This window comes from Colletotrichum lupini, chromosome 3, assembly GCF_023278565.1.
Source record: "Colletotrichum lupini chromosome 3, complete sequence".
Classification (NCBI taxonomy): Eukaryota; Fungi; Ascomycota; class Sordariomycetes; order Glomerellales; family Glomerellaceae; genus Colletotrichum; species Colletotrichum lupini.
Genome location: NC_064676.1, coordinates 7741868 through 7760098, shown reverse-complemented (window position 1 = coordinate 7760098; position 18231 = coordinate 7741868). Strand labels below are relative to the sequence as shown.

Here is an 18231-nt window from a genome sequence, read left to right as displayed (position 1 = left end):
CCAATAACCCCCCGGCCCCGATCCGCAATCCCGCGCTCGGTCTCTCCTCTCGCATCCGTACTCGGTTCCGTCCCGAAACCCCATTACCTAGGCGCTTACACGGCACGCCACGGATCACTCGCCGATCATGTCTTCCGCAAAGACCATTCTCTTCCTCGGAGCCACTGGCGGCTGCGGACTCTCAGCTCTACGCCGCTGCCTCGACGCCGGCTTCACGTGCATAGCCCTGTGCCGCACCCCGTCCAAGCTGACCTCCGTCCTCCCGTCCGAAAAGTACCCCAACCTCCGCATCGAACAAGGCAACGCCCACGACGCCGACGTGATTGCCAGATGCGTCGTCTCGCCCCTTGACGCAACCCGCTTCGTCGACGCCGTCGTCTCCTCCATCGGCGCCTGGTTTGAGCTGCGCAAGATGAACCTCGAGGACGTCAACGTCTGCGAAAAGGGCATGACTGTGTTGCTCGCCGCGATCGAGAAGCTGCGCACCGGAAAGGGCGTCTCTGGACGGCCGCGCGTCATTGGGCTCAGCAGCACTGGCATTTCCAAGTTTGGCAGAGACACGCCCCTCGTTATTCAACCTCTCTACAAGGGCCTCTTGCACACCCCGCACATGGACAAGAAAGCCATGGAGGAACTTCTCTTTGCGAGTGGTGAAGCCTGGACGGTGGTGCGCGCTAGCTTCCTGACCAACGGAAAGGAGCAGCCCGCAGGCACAGTCCGGGTGGGCGTCGAGGACCCCGTCAAGGGTGTTGAGGAACTGGCCATTGGGTACAGCATTGCCCGTGAAGACGTTGGCAAGTGGATGTTTGACAACATCTTGCAAAAGAATGGAGACGACAAATATGTTGCCAAAGTTGCAACGGTCACCTACTAATCACCACTACCTTGGGCTGTTGTTTTGTTTCGCTTCTCACCATGTTTCTGCTTGGCTTCCCATAGACATCTCCTTTCAATACCCTTGTTCCGTACGTTCTGCCCGTTTTGCTACAAGTTGTCGATTACGAATTACCTATAATATAACATTTGATACGCTTCCTGCTTCAAAGTGTGCACTGATTCCGGCTCATAAAGGCCTGGAGCATGTCGCTGTTCGCTGATTTCCAAACCAAGACTTTTCTCCTCTCCGTCCCTCTACAACATCATCTCCCTTGACCAGCCCACCCTTCAACTTGAGTCATCTTCCAGGAGGCCGATATTGCGATGAATAAAGTAGACGAGCTGATCTATGCTATCAGGCTCGGTGATCCAGTGGCCACCATATTCGTGTTCGTGCCATTGGACTTCTTTCAAGCCAATGTTGTGTAGGGCCTTGCATAGGGCTCTTCCGTTCTTCACAGGAACCGTCGGGTCGTCGCGAGCGTGGGAAAGGAAAATTGGCGTGCGTGCCATCTGGTAGTTCACATCACCACACTTTATCTTCCACTTGCCATCATCGCTGGCGACAGGACCGGTTGGGGCTTGGTAGGGCGAAAGGCCTGGGTAGGCCCAGCTAGCGTAGCCAATAAGGCCGCCCAAGGCTTTACAGCGTGTCAAATAGGCCGCGACAGCTGTCGCGAATCCCTGGCTGATGCCGCCCAGGAAGATCTTGTCGGGTGACACCACGTGGGATTCCCGGTCGATGAGGCGGTTGATGAAGTCGATGCTTTCAGACAGGCTCGGTTCTTGCAATTCTTCTTGCTCGTTTGGGTTCTCTGTAGACCACATATCAAACCATTGGGTCATGTCCGTTTTGTAACGTTTGGATGGGATCGACGGTGCGCTGGGGAAGACCCATTTGAAGGTTGGGTACAGGGCTTGGAGGGTTCGAGGGGGTGGTGGCGCTGGTGTGTCGTCCAGGGGGTTGTTGGGCTGTTCAGGGCCATTGTCCAGGATTCGTGCCAGGTGTTCCGAGACTTCGCGTTCAAAGAACCCATCTCCAAATTCTTTGCCGTCACTGCCTCTGCCATGGAGGAGGATGACGGTGTGCGTGTGCTCGTGGCCCGGGGCAGGTTCAAGGTGGAAAATGTCCGTGAGAAATGTCATTGTACGGATAGATACGTTGGCAATAATACCGTTCAAATTGATGTTGACCACGAGTCGTGTATTCCGTATTGTAAACGAATGGTGTTGGGTGTGGTGAATTTGCAGATACGTTGGCTGGTGGTTGGCGGACTGGCGGGAGGTTGTCCATTAGGTACCTAAGTAGTTAATTGCCTGCCTTTACGTGCCTTCCTCCGCTAAAAATACACCTGCCTCGCTGTGCTTCACGGGTGCTTCTTGCCGACCACAACCTTGAGGCAGGTACCTTTTTTCTTCATGCCTGCCTTAGAAACTCCCGTCATCAGACTGAAGATACCTTGTCATGTATCTTCGACATGGAGAGTCACCGAAAAAGGGGTTGTAAACACATCAACCGAGTATTCCAGCTGGTAAAGTGATATGCTGAATTGCCTTTCTTTTTTTAGAAGTGATTGTCGAAAAGCAATCTCCCAGTCGCCTTTTGAGTTTACACAATAAAACCCACAAACACGACCTCACCTTACGTAACCTGGACATGTGGTGTACTTTGCAAGCCATGCCATCCAGACGCGACGATCCTCCTCCCTCAACATCATCTGCGAATAACTCCGATAACTTCCTTCATTTTACGACTGAAAACAGTTCGGACGTCTTTTCATTTACGAAAGCGAACTCATAAGCACGTGAAACTGGCCAGTATGGTGTTGCTCGCGCCAGAGTTGTTGCGTATCATCGGACAATACCTTGCAAGTCAACATTTCGAACCTAAACATGGAGAACCTCTTTCGGATGTGGTCTAACTACCAGTACCCTTTAATAACAATAGGCGACCAACAAAAAGACACTGAGGGCTTTGTGTCGCGTCAACAAGGCATTCCGAGATGCTTTCAGTGAGTTCCTGTACGCCGAGGTCTATCTGGGCTACAATCACTTTGTCAAGGACGACCCTCCACAGAAATGGCTTGTCAAGGAATCTCCAGAAACCCGCCACATAAAAGTCATCCACTTCCGACCTAAGGGCTTCGAATGGAACAGCCGTGAGATCGAACTCGACGATCATGTTCGAAATTGCAACTCCCAGCTCAGACGACTGCTGGCAAACACCCCAAATGTCAAGAGATTTGTGTTCGTCACACCTTTAGCACTCAAGGCACTACCCTCAACTCTGTAGGATTGCACGCTAACGGCCGTTTCAAGCTTGGAAGACGGAGAATTCTTCCTCTCCTCCGCAACCTTAAAGGCTCTAAACCACTGCTGCCCCAACTTGGAAGACATCTCCTTCGATTTGGAAGCCCACCCACATGAGCCCGGTGCTGACAGATACTGTCGCGACGATGACTCTTGGCGAGACCCGGAGCCCATCATGCCTGTTCCCGATGACTTGAAATACAGCATTGCCGACTTCAGTGTCTTCTCCGGCCTGACCGGACTTCACCTAACTGGGCTGCAGGGGCCTATCCCAAAGTGGATAGAAACCATAGCCTGTATCTTGGGTTCCTCCCCGAAGCTCACTGATCTGAGCCTGTCTCTTTCTCGACCGACGGCGGATAGCTTTGCTGATTCAGACGATCGTGATGAGCTTTACGACTTTCTCATGAATCTGGGAAATCGCTATGGAGATCTTGGTCACCCTCCCCTCCGCCTCAAATCTCTCAAACTGTACTATCCCGTCCTTCTTTGCGAAGACGAGGACGGCGGGTTTGATTATCTCGACAAACTGACCGACTTGAACCATTTACAAGAATTCCGACTCTTCAATCAGAGTGCCGTCATGCGAGGGCATAGCCCACCGGATGCCCCGGAGCTCGCATTCTACGCCATTGACCCGAGCACAATGCCGAACCTCCGTCAACTCACCATCGGGGCATGGGAAGCAGGCATAGGTCATTGCTTTGAAGAGCTAGACGAAGAATACGCAAGCCAACTCAGTCTTCGCGTGGACCCTCAAACATTCATCTTCGACCCAAACTACGAGGAAGGCATCCCCGACATGCTCGACAATGAGATGGTCCTGAGAGCTAAAGAGCTCATCATACCACAGACCTGGATTGAAAACGGCAAGGATGCACCTGATAACTGGGACATGTTCAAAGTCCTAGAGTCCTGCCACTGGATCACCTCCATCGGCTTCACCATCGACACCACGGTGGCACCCTACGGCCTGATTGACATTCTTGCGAACATGAAGGGCTTGGAAAAGCTTTCCATAGAGTATCCCAAATTCAAAACCAACAGAGGGCACGGGGGAGACCCCCTTCAAAGAGTAAAGAAAGTGGAATACCTCAAGCCAGAGATCGTCGCCGCAAAGTGTAAGCACTTGACCTACATGAGACTGCACGGCCATGGCATCAAGATATGGCGACCGTCAGCGGGCACAGCAGAATGCGAATATCTTGAAGACGCAGAGGATGCCGTCGTTGGAGCATTCTTCCGCAAAGAGACTCGGGAAGATAACCATTGGATCGCTGAAGCAATGGACAGCGACTACTTCGAGCCGCCGCGACCGCTGTAGCGGGTGGGGCAGACTGTGGATGACTTGCTTGGTACGAGGTCAAGGGCAAGTGATAGAAATAACATTGATGCCGATCTTTAGCCCGCGTATTGATTTTCAGGTCAAAACGTTCCTAGAGTTCTCTTTAAAGAAGCCTTGCTTGTATATTATGACTTTCAGAACCCGAGTCTCGTTTATCAGCCAATTTGTCCAGCTACCAAGGTTGGATACCGTCCTTGTTGACAACCTTGCCAACATCAGCATCTCGCTCACCCTCAACAACCTGTTGAATCAGCCTGGCTCCCTGGCTTGGCGCACCCGCACCCATCTTCTTCAGCGCATCCGGATTTCCTCCCAACCCCGTAGCCAGGAAACCGGGGGAGATGCACCACACTTTTACCCCGTCTGCCTTGAGAAGCCAGTGCCAGTTCTGCATGACCATGTTCAGCGCGGTCTTACTAGACCGGTACCCGGCTTGAGGGGTATAAGGCTTGGGCCAGCCGGCAGCCGTGATGGTCCCGGGCTGGAATGGGAGCAGGCCGGCGCTTTCGATGCCATTGAGAGTGGAGAGTCCGCTGGTGATGAAGAGAAGACGAGGGTCGGAGGATTTGATGAGAAGAGGGGCAAAGGCGTGGGTCATGACGTGTGTTCCGGATGTGTTGACGTCGTAAGACTTGTTCAAGTTCTGGCGAATTGCTTTGATGTCCTCGGGGTTGTAATTGTGAGGCCCGAAATCATGGGAGGCGCCTACAAGTTATCCGTTAGACTCATTCTTGGGTCGTGATTATGCCTGGGATGAAGACGTACCGGCGTTGTTAATCAAGACATCGAGCAGCCCATGCTTTTCTTTGACACTCTTGAAAGCGCCAATGATTGAATCATCATCGGCCACATCCACTTGAATGACCTCCAAAGAGCTTGCGGTGGACGGCACCTCCTTTTTAAGTTCGGCAAGGGCAGATTCGCCTTTTTCAAGAGACCTTGATCCAATAATGATGTGGTATGCCCTGTCGGATTGCAGCAGGATCTTGACTGTTTCATAGCCAATACCGGTGTTGGCTCCGGTGATGAGGATGATACGCTTGGAAGACATGGCTGGTTATGTACTTGAGACGACTTGGTTTATTGGTAGAATGGGACTGTATGTAGAACAATAAGGTGATATCCGAGAATCAGTAGACTTCCAGCCCTTTTATTGCCTCCGCATAGCAGCATGTTTCTGGCCTGAGACAGCTTGAGCCCTAGCCAACGCGTCCGGAGTTAGGCTTGACGGAGAGTTTTATACGACACATGGTTAGATTGCGGGGAAATCATGTGGAAAAGGGCGCCAAAACTCCCTTGGGCTCTTTTAGAAAAGAACATATAAACGCGAAGTCGCGACGATATAGATCTCAACGTCAATGATCTTTAACTGCGTCCTCCGGCCCGGCGTGAGTGGATCTTACGTTGCCCGGAGCCGGAAGGGTCCCGATTTGGACATCTTTAACCCCGTTGGGGTCCTCGATGAGGGGTCTTGCAGGAGATGAGGTTGAGTAGCTCGAGCACTAACAGAACTTGGCTGCGAACGCTAAGAACCGCGATAACCTTCTCTGTTAGGAAAACACCAGCGGATGTTCTGCTCAATGTCCCGCCTAGACCGGCCCCTTACGGACCCCACCCCGACGGCAGACTGAAGGAACTCGGTAAGCTATCCCGAAAGCTGTTGAATGACGTGAGTCAGTGCTGAAGTCGCCTAATGTCCCCCCAAGCTGTCCATCTTGGGTTCGAGTACGGCATATCTGATCAGAAGTCAGAGTATCATTGACGAAACAAACAAAGAAGCGGCCATTTTTCCCTCAAGTTCAACGACGGGAATAACAAACACAACATACCTTCAAACATGGCACCGAAATCTGTTCTCCTCGTCGGCGCCAATGGCACGCTAGGCGCCAAAATCCTAGACTCCCTGGTGGCCGCCAAATCCTTCAAGCTCAGCGCCCTGAAGCGCGCCGGCTCCAAGAGCACCATCGCGTACCCCGCAGACCAAGTGCAAGTCATTGAAGTCGACAACGACCTCTCCTACGAGGGTCTCAAAAAGGCATTTACCGGCCAAGAAGTCGTCATCGTCAGCTTCCGCCTGCGGGATCTAGACCAGCACCTGCGCATCGCCGAGGCAGCGTTCGCGGCGGGCGTGAAGCACTTTATGCCCGCCGACTTCGGCAGCATCGACGCCGATAACCCCCGCGCGAGGGAGCTCATCCCGTTGTACCGCTGGAAGCGCGCCGTGCGCCAAAAGGCGCAGGAACTGGCGGACAAGAACCCGGATTTCGCGTGGACGGGTATTGTCTGCGGACACTTTTTCGACTGGGGTGTCAAGGAGGGTTTCTTGCACGCGTACCTGGACACCAAGAAGATCGACGTCATTGACGGCGGCGATATCAAGGCCTCTGTCGCAACGCTGCCGAGGGTCGGCGAGGCTGTTGTGCGTATTCTCAACTTGGGCGTTACCGAGGTGACGAAGAATAAGACCCTTTTCATTCAGAGCTTTTGCATCACGCAGAACGAGCTGCTTCAGAGTTTGGAGAAGGCGACGGGGGCCAAGTGGACTGTCAACAAGGTCGAATCTGAGAGCTTCATCGCGGAACACAAGGTCAAGGCCGATGCGGGTGACGCTGAGGCGATTGAGGACCTTGTCTTTGCTGTCGGGCAATTGGATGCAAACTGGACGAAGCGCGATGACTTTGCCATGAAGACTTTGGGGCTGGAGGATGAGGATTTGGACACTGTTATTGCGGATGTTGTCGCCAATCCGGCAGTTTGAGGAACACCACCTGTATCAGTGAAGGCCGATAGAACTGTCTCAGCTGCACTAATTAGATTCATATTTTCTTACCTGAACTGAGCATCGTTCTTGCTGAGAGACATAGAGTGAGTTCATTGAATGATGTTAGAAATAATCTAGGTGAAGGTATTGGGGCATGCCCGACTTATGAATCATAAGTTACCGACGGCCTTGGGCAAGTCCGTCATGTCTTCCAAGAATACATCAAACTCGGACCGAACTTTTTTCATATCCTCATCGACATCATCAGTCCATCGATGAACATAGATGGTCCTCAACCCGACCTTCTGCGCCCCTCGCAAATCATATGCGTGCGCTGCAACCAACACCACTTCCTCAGGCTTGAGCTTGACAAGTTGCAAGGCCTTTTCATACGCAATGGGGCTAGGCTTGTAGACACCCAGAAGCTGACTAGAAAACAGCATGTTGAAGCTCAGCCCTGAAAAACGGACGAGGTCAAGCTGCAAGCGAGTCGTGCCGTTGGCATGCACAAACACTTCAAGGCCGAGGTCGTTGCGCAGGCTCTCGATTGCCTTTGAGACTTCCGGCCAAGCTGGCTGCGAGTGCCATGCTTTGATCAACTCGATCTTGATCTCGGGGTTGAAGTGGCTGGCGTACACAGGAGACTGGTCCAACAGGTTGTCGAGGACCCGCGCGAACGTAATGTCAATATCCTCAGGCTCGAGACCCTGCGCATGCCGGTTTGCAATCTCGATAAAGTATTGTCTGCGCCATTCGAGCGCGAACTTTGACGCCTCTTCCTTTGGAATGGTGGCGGGTAAGGCTTCGACTACACTGGCATGCCAGTTGAGGCAAGTTCCCATGAAGTCGAAGAAGACTGCCTTGACCTTTGTAGGTTGCTGAGACATGATGGTTGGTAGGAATTGGTTTAGGTACCCTTGGGGGTAGTGGGAAGCCATGGTCGAAGAAACAAGCTTTGCTTGGCAGGAACCTTGAATTATGAAGTCTTTGAATCCCAGTCGCTTTTAGAACGACAATTTCACTTCATTAAGCTGATATTAGTAATTCGAGGTCACTTTGGGACTTTGGAAGGGCGCACTTTAGCGCAGCCATCCTTCGACAGGTTGTGCAATGTCAGCATGATCAGGTAAGCCGAGTACAATGGCGTGATTATCTGACCGAAAGTCAAGCGGCCATACGGATATGCAAAAACTGAGACACAAGAAGCCAGCCAAGTTTCTCAAAGTAAAGAAGAAAATTGTTAGTATACACGTAAGCAGGTCAGACCTTTTGGTTACGACTAGGTCAATAGGTCAGTATAGGTCTATTGCGTGTGTGTAGGAGGGGAAGATCGTGGGCAGAGCCCGCGGTCCCTCAGTAGGTATAGGTAGGTAGAAGGGTCCGTCTGCACGGGCCCAGACTACCTACCTACTACCCCTACCTAACTACTTAATAAGGCCCCTTTTTTACCTCGTAATTTAATATTAGCAGTCTTTTACTTTTATAGCAAAAAAGGCTAGAATAGGGGCTAGGTCCCCCGCTAGCGAGAACTAGTAATAGAATCTATAGTTAATCCCCTATTTAGAAGTACCTAAAGCCGTATACTAAAATTTTAGTATAGTTTCTATTATAATTATTTATATAGAAATTTTAGTATCCCCTCTTTTTAATTACTTCCTAATCCTCTAATATATATAATCTATATACCTAAACTCCTTAAAAATCGTCGAATCTAGCATAGTTAAAAAAGAGCTTTTTATTAGTCTAACTACGCCCCGAATACGTGCGTTTCTCTTTAAACTAAAGCCCGAGAGGCGTATACGTTCGCTAAACGACTTACCGCTTATAATATACTATTATTTTAATTACGTATTACCTATCCTTCTATTTTAATTATAATAATTCCTTTACTAACGAATCGTTCGAGGGACTTGTTCAGTATGCTCTTTATAAACCCGTCGGCTAGGTTATCGTTACTACTAATTTAATAAATCTCGTAGAGCTCGTAGCGTTCGTATAATTACTTAAGTACTATAATATCTATTATAAAGCGCTTTTTTTTCGTAGTACTTAGCTTAACGAGGTATTTATATAGTAAGTATAAATCTATATAAACTATAGTAGGGATCTTCGGAACGTTAAGTTATTTAATAATAAGGTCTAGGGTAGTTAAGATAGTATAGGTAACGTTAATGCCTACGACTATTCCGTAAACCTCTAATACTAGTACGCTCTAAGTAATCTTTTTACTCTTTATAAAGCTATAGTAAATAATATTACTATTAATTATAAAGCTCTCGTTAGTCTATTCTTTATTTATAAGGATAATAACATAACCTAGCTATAAAATATAATTAGCGTTATTCGCGAATAACCTATTTACGAAAATAAAGAGTTTAGCTATAGTTAGATCTAATAATACGAATATAAGCCCTCGGTCTAAGTATTTTATTTACTATTTAATACGATAGTTTAGCGTAACGTAATTAATAAATAACGGATCTACTTAGTATTAAGTAGTAAACGACGTATTAAAAGCTATCTTTAGTTAGTAAATTAATACGATATAAGTACCTCGAGCTCGCTACTTAACGAATTATTATTTAGTATTTAATACCGAGGGGTTAACTTATTTAAACTTCTTCCCTTAGTTCTTCTATCTAAGCACTATATTAATACTTTTTAATAAGATAATCCCGTTATTAAAAATAAGTAGCTCGTCGGCCGATAGTTACTACTTTAGTTTAGTTAGTAACTTAGCGCACTTAAGCTTAGTTTTTTCTTTCTAACTAAAAATCTTATCTAATAATTTAATAATATTATTAGTCTATATACTAATAATACTAAATAATCCGCTTTCTCTTATCGAGACTAGTAAGTATAGATCTAACGTAAATATTATTATCTAGAGTATTTTTAAATAATACTTACTATATATTACTTATTAATAAGTATTAGATTTTACGAGACCGTATAATAACTATACGATATATAAAATAGTACCCTTAGGGTATAAATAACGGATCCGAGCTAGTAATTAAGTAAAAACCTTATAATAAAGAGGTTAGCTCGATTATATATATACTTAAGTAATATCTCGTAGCTAAATAACGTAGCCTTCCCAGATTAGGGTCGGGGCTAGGGTAAGGATTAAACATTAACTAGTTCTTTAGATTATTAATAACTATATAAGGATCTCCTTCTTCCCCTCGTTATTATACCCTTATATAACTAAATAAGACTTTTCGATAGGGTTAAGTCCTAAGTTCTTAATCTCGTTAACGAATCGAGACTTAAATATCCTTATATCCCTATGTTTAGAGCTAAGTTAAACGAATTTAATTACCCCTCTCTTTACTAATCCTAAAAGCTCCTTATTAATAAATTCTATAAAAAGTGCTCTTAGGGTAGTAATAATACCCTTATTATAGAGCTTAGTAACTAGCTTAAGATTTACCTCCTCTTTAAATATAAAATAGGTCGTAGTTATAAAAGTATTACTACGGCCGCGCTATATTAATATTTTTCTAATCTTCTTACTCCGTAATAAAAAATCGTTATTAACTACGATAACGATCTCGTTAAGGACTTTATCTATAGCGGCGCTATTATTAATTAGCTAGTTAACTACGGGGATTAGTAAGTAGTTAACGTGCTCTATTATCGTAACTAGTAGCTCGGGGTCGACCTCTTCTAAGTACTAAGGTTTAACTATAATAGCCTAGAAGCTTATTAAGCCGTAAGGTAATTCTATTACGTAAATAGTACTATTTATTAAAACGAGCTTAAATAGGCCTTTCTATCCCTTACTTTCTTACTAGACTTTAACGTCTAATTATAATAATAAATTAATAATATAAGAGATATTTAGTCCGTTTTAAGTAGCTAGTTCCTCGCTTACTTACTTATTAATATAAAGTCTGCGGACTTCCCTTATTACTTTCTTAACTACCTCTATACGTTAGGTAATATTTAGTAATAGTAGAGATTCGTTAGAAGTGCGCAGAAAAGCTCTAAAAACGAGGAGTATAAGAACGAGGCTATTTAGGCTAACTATATCGTTAACTACTTTAATTACGACTTAAAATATAGCCTCTGCGCTTATTAATAAGCACTTATTTTAAATAATATCGTATACCCTTTTAAGCACTACGTAGTATCTCTTAGCCTTATTAATACTATTATAAGCTTCGATAAGTACTTCCTTAACCTTAATAAATATAGATTTAGCAAAAGATTTAAACTCTGCGGTACTAAAGTTCTTATTAATATTTATAATAATCTAATTTAGCGGACCGAGATAGATATCGATTTAATATAACTAAAGAGCCTCCTATATATACTTCGTAATTATATCTACGAGGAACCTTACTACTTAAAAAAAAGTAGTAGTATCGATAACGTAAAGTACTAGTTAGTTAGTACCCTTATAATCTATTAAGTATATCACGTTAATTACGACTTTATAATTAAAATCGTAATTATTTCGCAAAGTAAATTTAAATCGGCTAGGGGTAGTAGCGTTAAGTTAGTATTATTAATAGATCTTCGTAAGCTTCTCGAGGGCTACGATCTTTATATTATTACTAAACTACTAAAGTAGCTTTAGGAAATAAAGAACCGAAGAGTAGCCGAAGTGCCGATATAAGCGGCGCAATTTACCCTTTATTAAGTAGTTAGTAATAGCTTTCTTATTGTCGAGGAGTAGAAGCTAAGGGTATCCCTATTTATAAATAATAAGTACTATAATATCTCCCTTAATTAGTAGGTTATTAATATTATTAAAGTATACTCCTAGCTTATTTATATCCCTTAAGTAGTATAAGAAAAGAGTATTAGTTAGTAAGATATAAAAAGTAATATTACTAAATAGGGTATTAATAACTATAGATTTTAATAACCTTACGGGTTCGCTATTACCGAATTAAATACTTACCTCGCTAGTTCTAGAGGTATTAAAAGTAATTTCGGGTCGTCGTTACTATAATATAAGGAGTTAAGGGTAGCCCGTAGTTAAGAATTCCGTAGCGCTAGTATTAAGTATAATACCTTAAAAATCCCCTAACGAGTACCTCCTACTTAATAAAAAAGAGGTTACTAGTTCTATAAGCTTAGTTAACTTATTAATAAAAGTAGTATTAGTAAGGCTATGCTCTATTACCTAAGTAGCGAGGATATTTATAAAGGTTCTGTTATTAACGATAGTCGTAAAGTATACTATTAAAATCTAGACTTCGTCCTCGTAGTTATTTTTATAGTTAAAGTCGAGGCTATTAAAGTATTAGATTATAGTATTATTATCGTCGTCGTTAATAGGGGCGGTTCCTTTATAAAAGGCGAGGAACTATAAGTATAAGCTCGGTATAGATCTCTTATTTCTTTCCTTATTATCTTTATACTTCTTATATACTTAACGTCGCTCTTCCTTTAAGTACTTAGTTAATTAATAGCCGGTTTTATAATAAACAAAATACTTTTTATTAGTAGTACCGCGGCCGCGTTAATTCTACTTATTAAATTAGGTCTTTTTACTAAAGCTATTATAAGTACGGTCGGTTTAGTAAGTAGCGGGGACCTCTTTATTATAAGTACTATTTTAGAAATACTACTACTTACTACGGTTGCGCTCTCTCTCTATAGTATTAATCGAAGTACTAAGCTAGTAGTAGATATTAGTAAATATAAGTACCGGGTTAAGTATAATAAGTCTATATTCTAGTATACTACTTACGTAATAAAGGAGTTAGTTACTTATATTAAAAATAGATCCCTAGGTAGCTAGCGCTTCGTAAAGAATTATAATATAGTTAATTAGCGCTTATAGAATTTATTAGTTCGACTTACTTAAGTTCTTACGAACTATAGAGTATTAATAAAAGTTATAAAGCTTAGCGAGGTAGTTCTAACGGCTTATAAGTAGCTCGAAGTATTCCTAGGTCCTCTAATATATTACGTTAAAGCTAAGCGGGTTAGAGGTACTACTAAGTTAGTTAAAGTAAAAGGTTAACGCCCTTCCCTTAAGTATATTTAGAAAAGTACCGGAATAATATCGTTTACTAATTCCCGCCCGTTAGTATAGTACCTTAAAGATCCGAAGCTTCTTACTAAAGATATCGTACTTCTTATTACTATACTTATTTTTATTATTATAGAGCTTAGCGAGGTTAATTAATTAGTGGGTACTAAGTATAATATCGTTTTTAGTTTTTATATCGAAGTATAGTGTCTAACGGGGTAGATTTCGTTATTAAGTAATAATAACTTTATTTTCTAATTCTTCCTCTTTTTTTTTTTAAAGAGGTAATAGGTCGGTTAGTTAATAATAAGGCTAAGGTTAAAATCTTAATTACTAAGATTAAGTAAGTTAAGGTTATAAAGATTTCTTTACTATTTCTCTAGCTTATTAAATAAGATTATTAGTATTTACTAGCTACGGGAGTAGTAAATAAAGGAAGTAAGGATCGTAATATAATATATTAAAATATTTAGTACGGCTATAGTAAGCTACGATCTCCTCAGAAGTCTAAGTAGGGAAGTATTAAGTATTAAGGGTACTAGCGATCTTTTCTACTATTCGACTACGATCTCTAATTATTAAATTAATACCGTTATTTATAAAGAAGTCTCTTAGCTTCCTAAGAATCGCACTTTTTATTCTTAAAAAGTCCCCTACTTCCTAGCTTTAGAAGTCGGTTTTAAAGTCCTTTTATAGCTCCTCGCCCGTTAGGCCGTCTCGATAGTAGTATTCTATTATATAGAAGATAAAAGTATTAAGCTTTTTATCGTTCGTAAGGGCGGGTATAATATTAAATAAGCCCTATTAAGTTAGATTAACGTAGTCTTATTAGCAAATTAGAATTAGGTATAGTTCCGTAATTTAAGAGTATAAGTAGGCCGGAGGTAATATTAACTAATCGTTAAACCCTTTTTACTTATTACTAAGGCCGGCGGTTATTATAATATATTTACGAGGTAAGTTATATAGTAAAAGATTACCGTAGGATATAATTATCGTATTATAATTATAATATAACGTTAGTTAGGTTAAAAAGAGTAGTAGGTTAGTCGTAGCGATCGTTTTAATAGCGGTAAGCGGGTTATTATTACTAATTAGAAAATTCTATTTTTTTAACGAGGTATATAAATAGAAGGTTACTAAGGTTAGCAGAAGGTCGTAAAAAAAGAAAAAAGGCATTTTATAACTATACTTCAAGTAGTAAATAGAGGATTCCGTTAGTTACTAATTAGCGATTCTTTTTAGCACTTCTTATACCTTATTTTACTAGTCTAGTCTTAGAGCTTCTGTTAGGTTAAAAAGAGGTAGATTTATTAGTAATATAAAATAGATCCCTATTACTACTATTATTAACATCTTTTCCTTTTTTTAATATTTTAAAATACTTCGCTATTAATAAGAGATTCGCTATTAACGTATTTATAATTCTAAAGGTCTTACTATCGCTAAGTACTAATACGCTAATAATCGTTAGATTAATCTCTTAGTAATTAATCTCTTCTTACTTATTATTAGTTTAAAATAGCGCTTAGTTATAATATATTTAAAATAAATTCTTTTGCGAGCGGTTCGATCGGAGGGAAGTTAATAATAGTAATAAGGCTAGTAGAGATAATATTAATAATAAAAGCGAGGTTAATAATAGTAGTAAAGTAGTTAATCCTTCCGTAATAATAGTCTTAGTAAAAGAGATCGTATATAATAAAGCGCGCTCTTAATAGCCCGCGACTAATTAATTAGTTATTAACTAGTAGTAATAGAAGAGAGCTAAGGTAATATAAACTAGGCCGCTTATTATTAGTTAGATAGATAGAACTAAGTTAATAAGTTAAAATAGCTAGTAAAGTAAGTCGAGGCTATCTTTTCTACGGTTATATCCTTACTAACCTATAATAGAAATATATATATAATTTAACTACTAATTAGTATTAGTATATACGTAAGTAGGTCAGACCTTTTAGTTACGACTAGGTTAATAGGTTAGTATAGGTCTATTGCGTGTGTGTAGGAGGGGAAGATCGTGGGCAGAGCCCGCGGTCCCTTAGTAGGTATAAGTAGGTAGAAGGGTCCGTCTACACGGGCCCAGACTGCCTACCTACCACCCCTACCTAACTACCTAATAGGGCCCCTTTTCTGCCTCGTAATCCAACAAAAATAGTTGAGGAACTTAAGCGTTTACAAAGTTGTCATTAGGTAAAAGTTTCAAAACGGCCTCCTGCTTCTTCTCTCTTTACGACAATACTACACTGCTTTACAGCCTTTTCAGTTTTGAGAGTGCATTGAAGAATAGATCGAACGAGGTGAAAAATAATTTATTACAGGCGCAGATTGTGTCAACAATCTGGGCATCAAGGATTCAATATGGCTTTGACCGACATCCCTATGTCTCTATGTCTAGACTGTTAAAAGACGAACACTAGAAGAAAGATTGACCACTCACGCAACTCGCTTCACAGCTTTCAGTCAGGCTTGAACTCAAGTTTTGCAGCAACCAATATTACTTCGTGACAATAGTGCATCTTATGTCAAGTTACCTTCAGAAATCTCAACGTAAGACATTTGGCGTGACGTTTCCTCTCCAAGTCGGCTCCAAAACCTAAAACTGGTTTATGCCCAAACAAACTCATCTGAGAGGTTTTGGGAGTTCCACGAAACTTTTGTTTCTAAGTTGAACAAGTTTTTCTACCTAATTCAACGCCCACTAACCTACGGAGCCGACAATTTATTGCCCATTTCTGTACCCTTGGGAGGAGCGGAAGGCCTTGTTGCGCGAGTGGCGTGAGTGACGGCCTTGGCTTGCAGTTAGCACGACTTCTATTCATGAATTTAGGGCGGAAAGCCAGTCTGCGTGCGACTGCGCCAATTCTCCAATTCTACAGGCCCGCTGTCGGTGCAACCAATATCTGCCGGCACTTATCAACCCCGAGCGGAGTGCATGAAACAAACGCCACAGTTGGGACCATTGGGTTGATGGCTTCTTCACGTCTGAGAACTCCCAATAATGGATGATAAAGAAGAAACTTGCGCCTCGCAGTTAACCTATTTCTCATGACTGGGCACACTATGCAAGTGTTCGGGCGCCACACTACAATATGGGCAGTTTAGGCGAACAAGCCCCTGCTTGAGAGCGATGGTCCAGTCACCAAAGGCTGCTCAATGGCGGGGTTCCTGGGTGCCCCGATGGGTTGCGGTGACATGCCCGCGATACGGCCCCAGTAAAGGGCTCCGGACGGAACAGTTTTTGAGGAGCTCTGACTGGGGGAAATCTGCAGGACCGGGGACCCGGACCGGGGCGCACGGTAGTAGGCAATTTCTCCGTCCACATGTGTCAGGCCTCGCCGGTTAGGCCTCGTTAGTTAAGGGATAGCTTAGGGGGCATAAAGAGGGGGACTAAGTAATAAAAGAGTAGCTTAGATATATATAGAGCGCTAATAATATACCTTAAGGGAAGGGTAAATTTTAATAATTTATTTTTTAAACCCTAATAATAATTAGCCTTTATAAGCTTTTTTTTTATATTATATACTTATTAATAATTTAAAATCTCTATTTATAAAAGGGACTAAGTTAAAAACTTAAAATATTAATAAAAACGAGACGTAATAAGAGAGCGTAATTAGCGCTATAATAATAATAAAAAAATAACTTTTTTTTATTAAACCCCTTAGAATCGCCTTTTTTTTAATAAATAATATAAAAACGAAGTGTAATAAAATAAATAATATAATAATAATATAAAAGGACCGTATTATTAAGAATATTAACGAATTTTAAATAAAATAGCGAACCTCTTACCTTTACTTATTAATACCTAAACCGAATAATAAATAATAAGCTAATAGAACTATAAAAATAAGAATAATAATTAAAAAAAAAAATCTTTATTATAATATACGAAGAGCGCTTATATAAAAAATAAATAAATTTAGAACGCTTATAGAGCTTTTTAAATAGCCTAGCTCTTATACTAAGGGCTACGGTTTTAGTTATAATAGCCTTAAATATTAGTTTTAATATAAATAAGAACGTAAACCTCTAAATTAAAAATAGTTTAATAAGTAAAACCGTATTTAAAACGCCGCTCGAGCGATAATAAAATAACGAGTTCGTACTATTTAAGCCCCTATTTACTAGCTCCCTCTTAATTTAAATAAGTATTATAAATAAAACGTTTATATTTAGATGACTATCCCTCTTTAACTTATTATATATTAATAAATTAGTACGGGATCTATAGAGCTTTCTTTTTAACTATTACTATTATTTTAATTTATAAGCTTAATAAATAAGAATAAACTATAATAAATAATATATATAATTAGTTACCTAAGTAGTAATATAAAAACTTTTTAAATATATTTTATTTTTAATTACTAAAGGACCCCCGGGTTTATAATAAACTAAGTTATATAAGAAGAACTAAAAACCTTTTTATAAAATAACTTATTTAATTCCGCTAACTAAGGAATAGTAACGAGTATATAACTAAATAGTACTTTATAAAGCTAAAAAAAGAAAGTTAATAAGTTCGTTAGCCGTATTAATAAGCTCGAAATAGAACTAAAATATATCCTAATAAAAAAATAGAAAATCTCTATATTAATAAATAAGTTACGGCCCGAACTATACTTCGTAATAGTATTATAAATAGAACTTTTACGGACTTATTTATAATTAGTATTATTAATAAAACATATTAAATAATCCTCGCTATTAATAAGGAGCTTATAAATGTCCCCTAAGTAATATTTTAACTTAAATTTAAATAAGTTAATAAGAAAATACCGGGGTATTAATAAGTTAAATACGTAAAAAATATGCTATAACTCGCTTAATAAGGATATTACGTATTATAATTATAAAAAGACTAATTATATTATAAAAGATTACTTATAACCGCGGGAGTAGTATTAGTAATATTATAATTATAGTAAAACTAAGTAC

At 41.2% G+C, this 18231-nt stretch overlaps 7 protein-coding genes across 7 annotated transcripts; 3 read left to right on the top strand and 4 right to left on the bottom strand.

Annotated features, from left to right (window-relative positions):
• Nucleotides 1-127: 127 nt before the first annotated feature.
• CLUP02_07051 (uncharacterized protein) lies at nucleotides 128-874 on the top strand (the record flags this gene model as incomplete). The annotated part of the gene is made up of 1 exon (XM_049286048.1): nucleotides 128-874. The coding sequence occupies one exon, from the start codon at nucleotides 128-130 to the stop codon at nucleotides 872-874; it is 747 nt and encodes a 248-aa protein (XP_049143191.1).
• A 290-nt stretch (nucleotides 875-1164) lies between these two features.
• CLUP02_07050 (phospholipase/Carboxylesterase) lies at nucleotides 1165-2022 on the bottom strand (the record flags this gene model as incomplete). The annotated part of the gene is made up of 1 exon (XM_049286047.1): nucleotides 1165-2022. The coding sequence occupies one exon, from the start codon at nucleotides 2020-2022 to the stop codon at nucleotides 1165-1167; it is 858 nt and encodes a 285-aa protein (XP_049143190.1).
• Nucleotides 2023-2696: 674 nt separating this feature from the next.
• On the top strand, nucleotides 2697-4510 carry CLUP02_07049 (uncharacterized protein; the record flags this gene model as incomplete). The annotated part of the gene is made up of 3 exons (XM_049286046.1): nucleotides 2697-2699; nucleotides 2825-3123; nucleotides 3196-4510. The coding sequence occupies 3 exons, from the start codon at nucleotides 2697-2699 to the stop codon at nucleotides 4508-4510; spliced, it is 1617 nt and encodes a 538-aa protein (XP_049143189.1).
• A 193-nt stretch (nucleotides 4511-4703) lies between these two features.
• On the bottom strand, nucleotides 4704-5582 carry CLUP02_07048 (short-chain dehydrogenase; the record flags this gene model as incomplete). Its single annotated transcript, XM_049286045.1, has 2 exons — nucleotides 4704-5236; nucleotides 5297-5582. The coding sequence occupies 2 exons, from the start codon at nucleotides 5580-5582 to the stop codon at nucleotides 4704-4706; spliced, it is 819 nt and encodes a 272-aa protein (XP_049143188.1).
• A 786-nt stretch (nucleotides 5583-6368) lies between these two features.
• CLUP02_07047 (NmrA-like family protein) lies at nucleotides 6369-7289 on the top strand (the record flags this gene model as incomplete). The annotated part of the gene is made up of 1 exon (XM_049286044.1): nucleotides 6369-7289. The coding sequence occupies one exon, from the start codon at nucleotides 6369-6371 to the stop codon at nucleotides 7287-7289; it is 921 nt and encodes a 306-aa protein (XP_049143187.1).
• Nucleotides 7290-7462: 173 nt separating this feature from the next.
• On the bottom strand, nucleotides 7463-8179 carry CLUP02_07046 (haloacid dehalogenase; the record flags this gene model as incomplete). Its single annotated transcript, XM_049286043.1, has 1 exon — nucleotides 7463-8179. The coding sequence occupies one exon, from the start codon at nucleotides 8177-8179 to the stop codon at nucleotides 7463-7465; it is 717 nt and encodes a 238-aa protein (XP_049143186.1).
• An 8247-nt stretch (nucleotides 8180-16426) lies between these two features.
• Nucleotides 16427-16612, bottom strand: CLUP02_07045 (uncharacterized protein; the record flags this gene model as incomplete). Its single annotated transcript, XM_049286042.1, has 1 exon — nucleotides 16427-16612. One exon carries the CDS (start codon nucleotides 16610-16612, stop codon nucleotides 16427-16429), a length of 186 nt encoding a protein of 61 aa, XP_049143185.1.
• Nucleotides 16613-18231: the final 1619 nt, after the last annotated feature.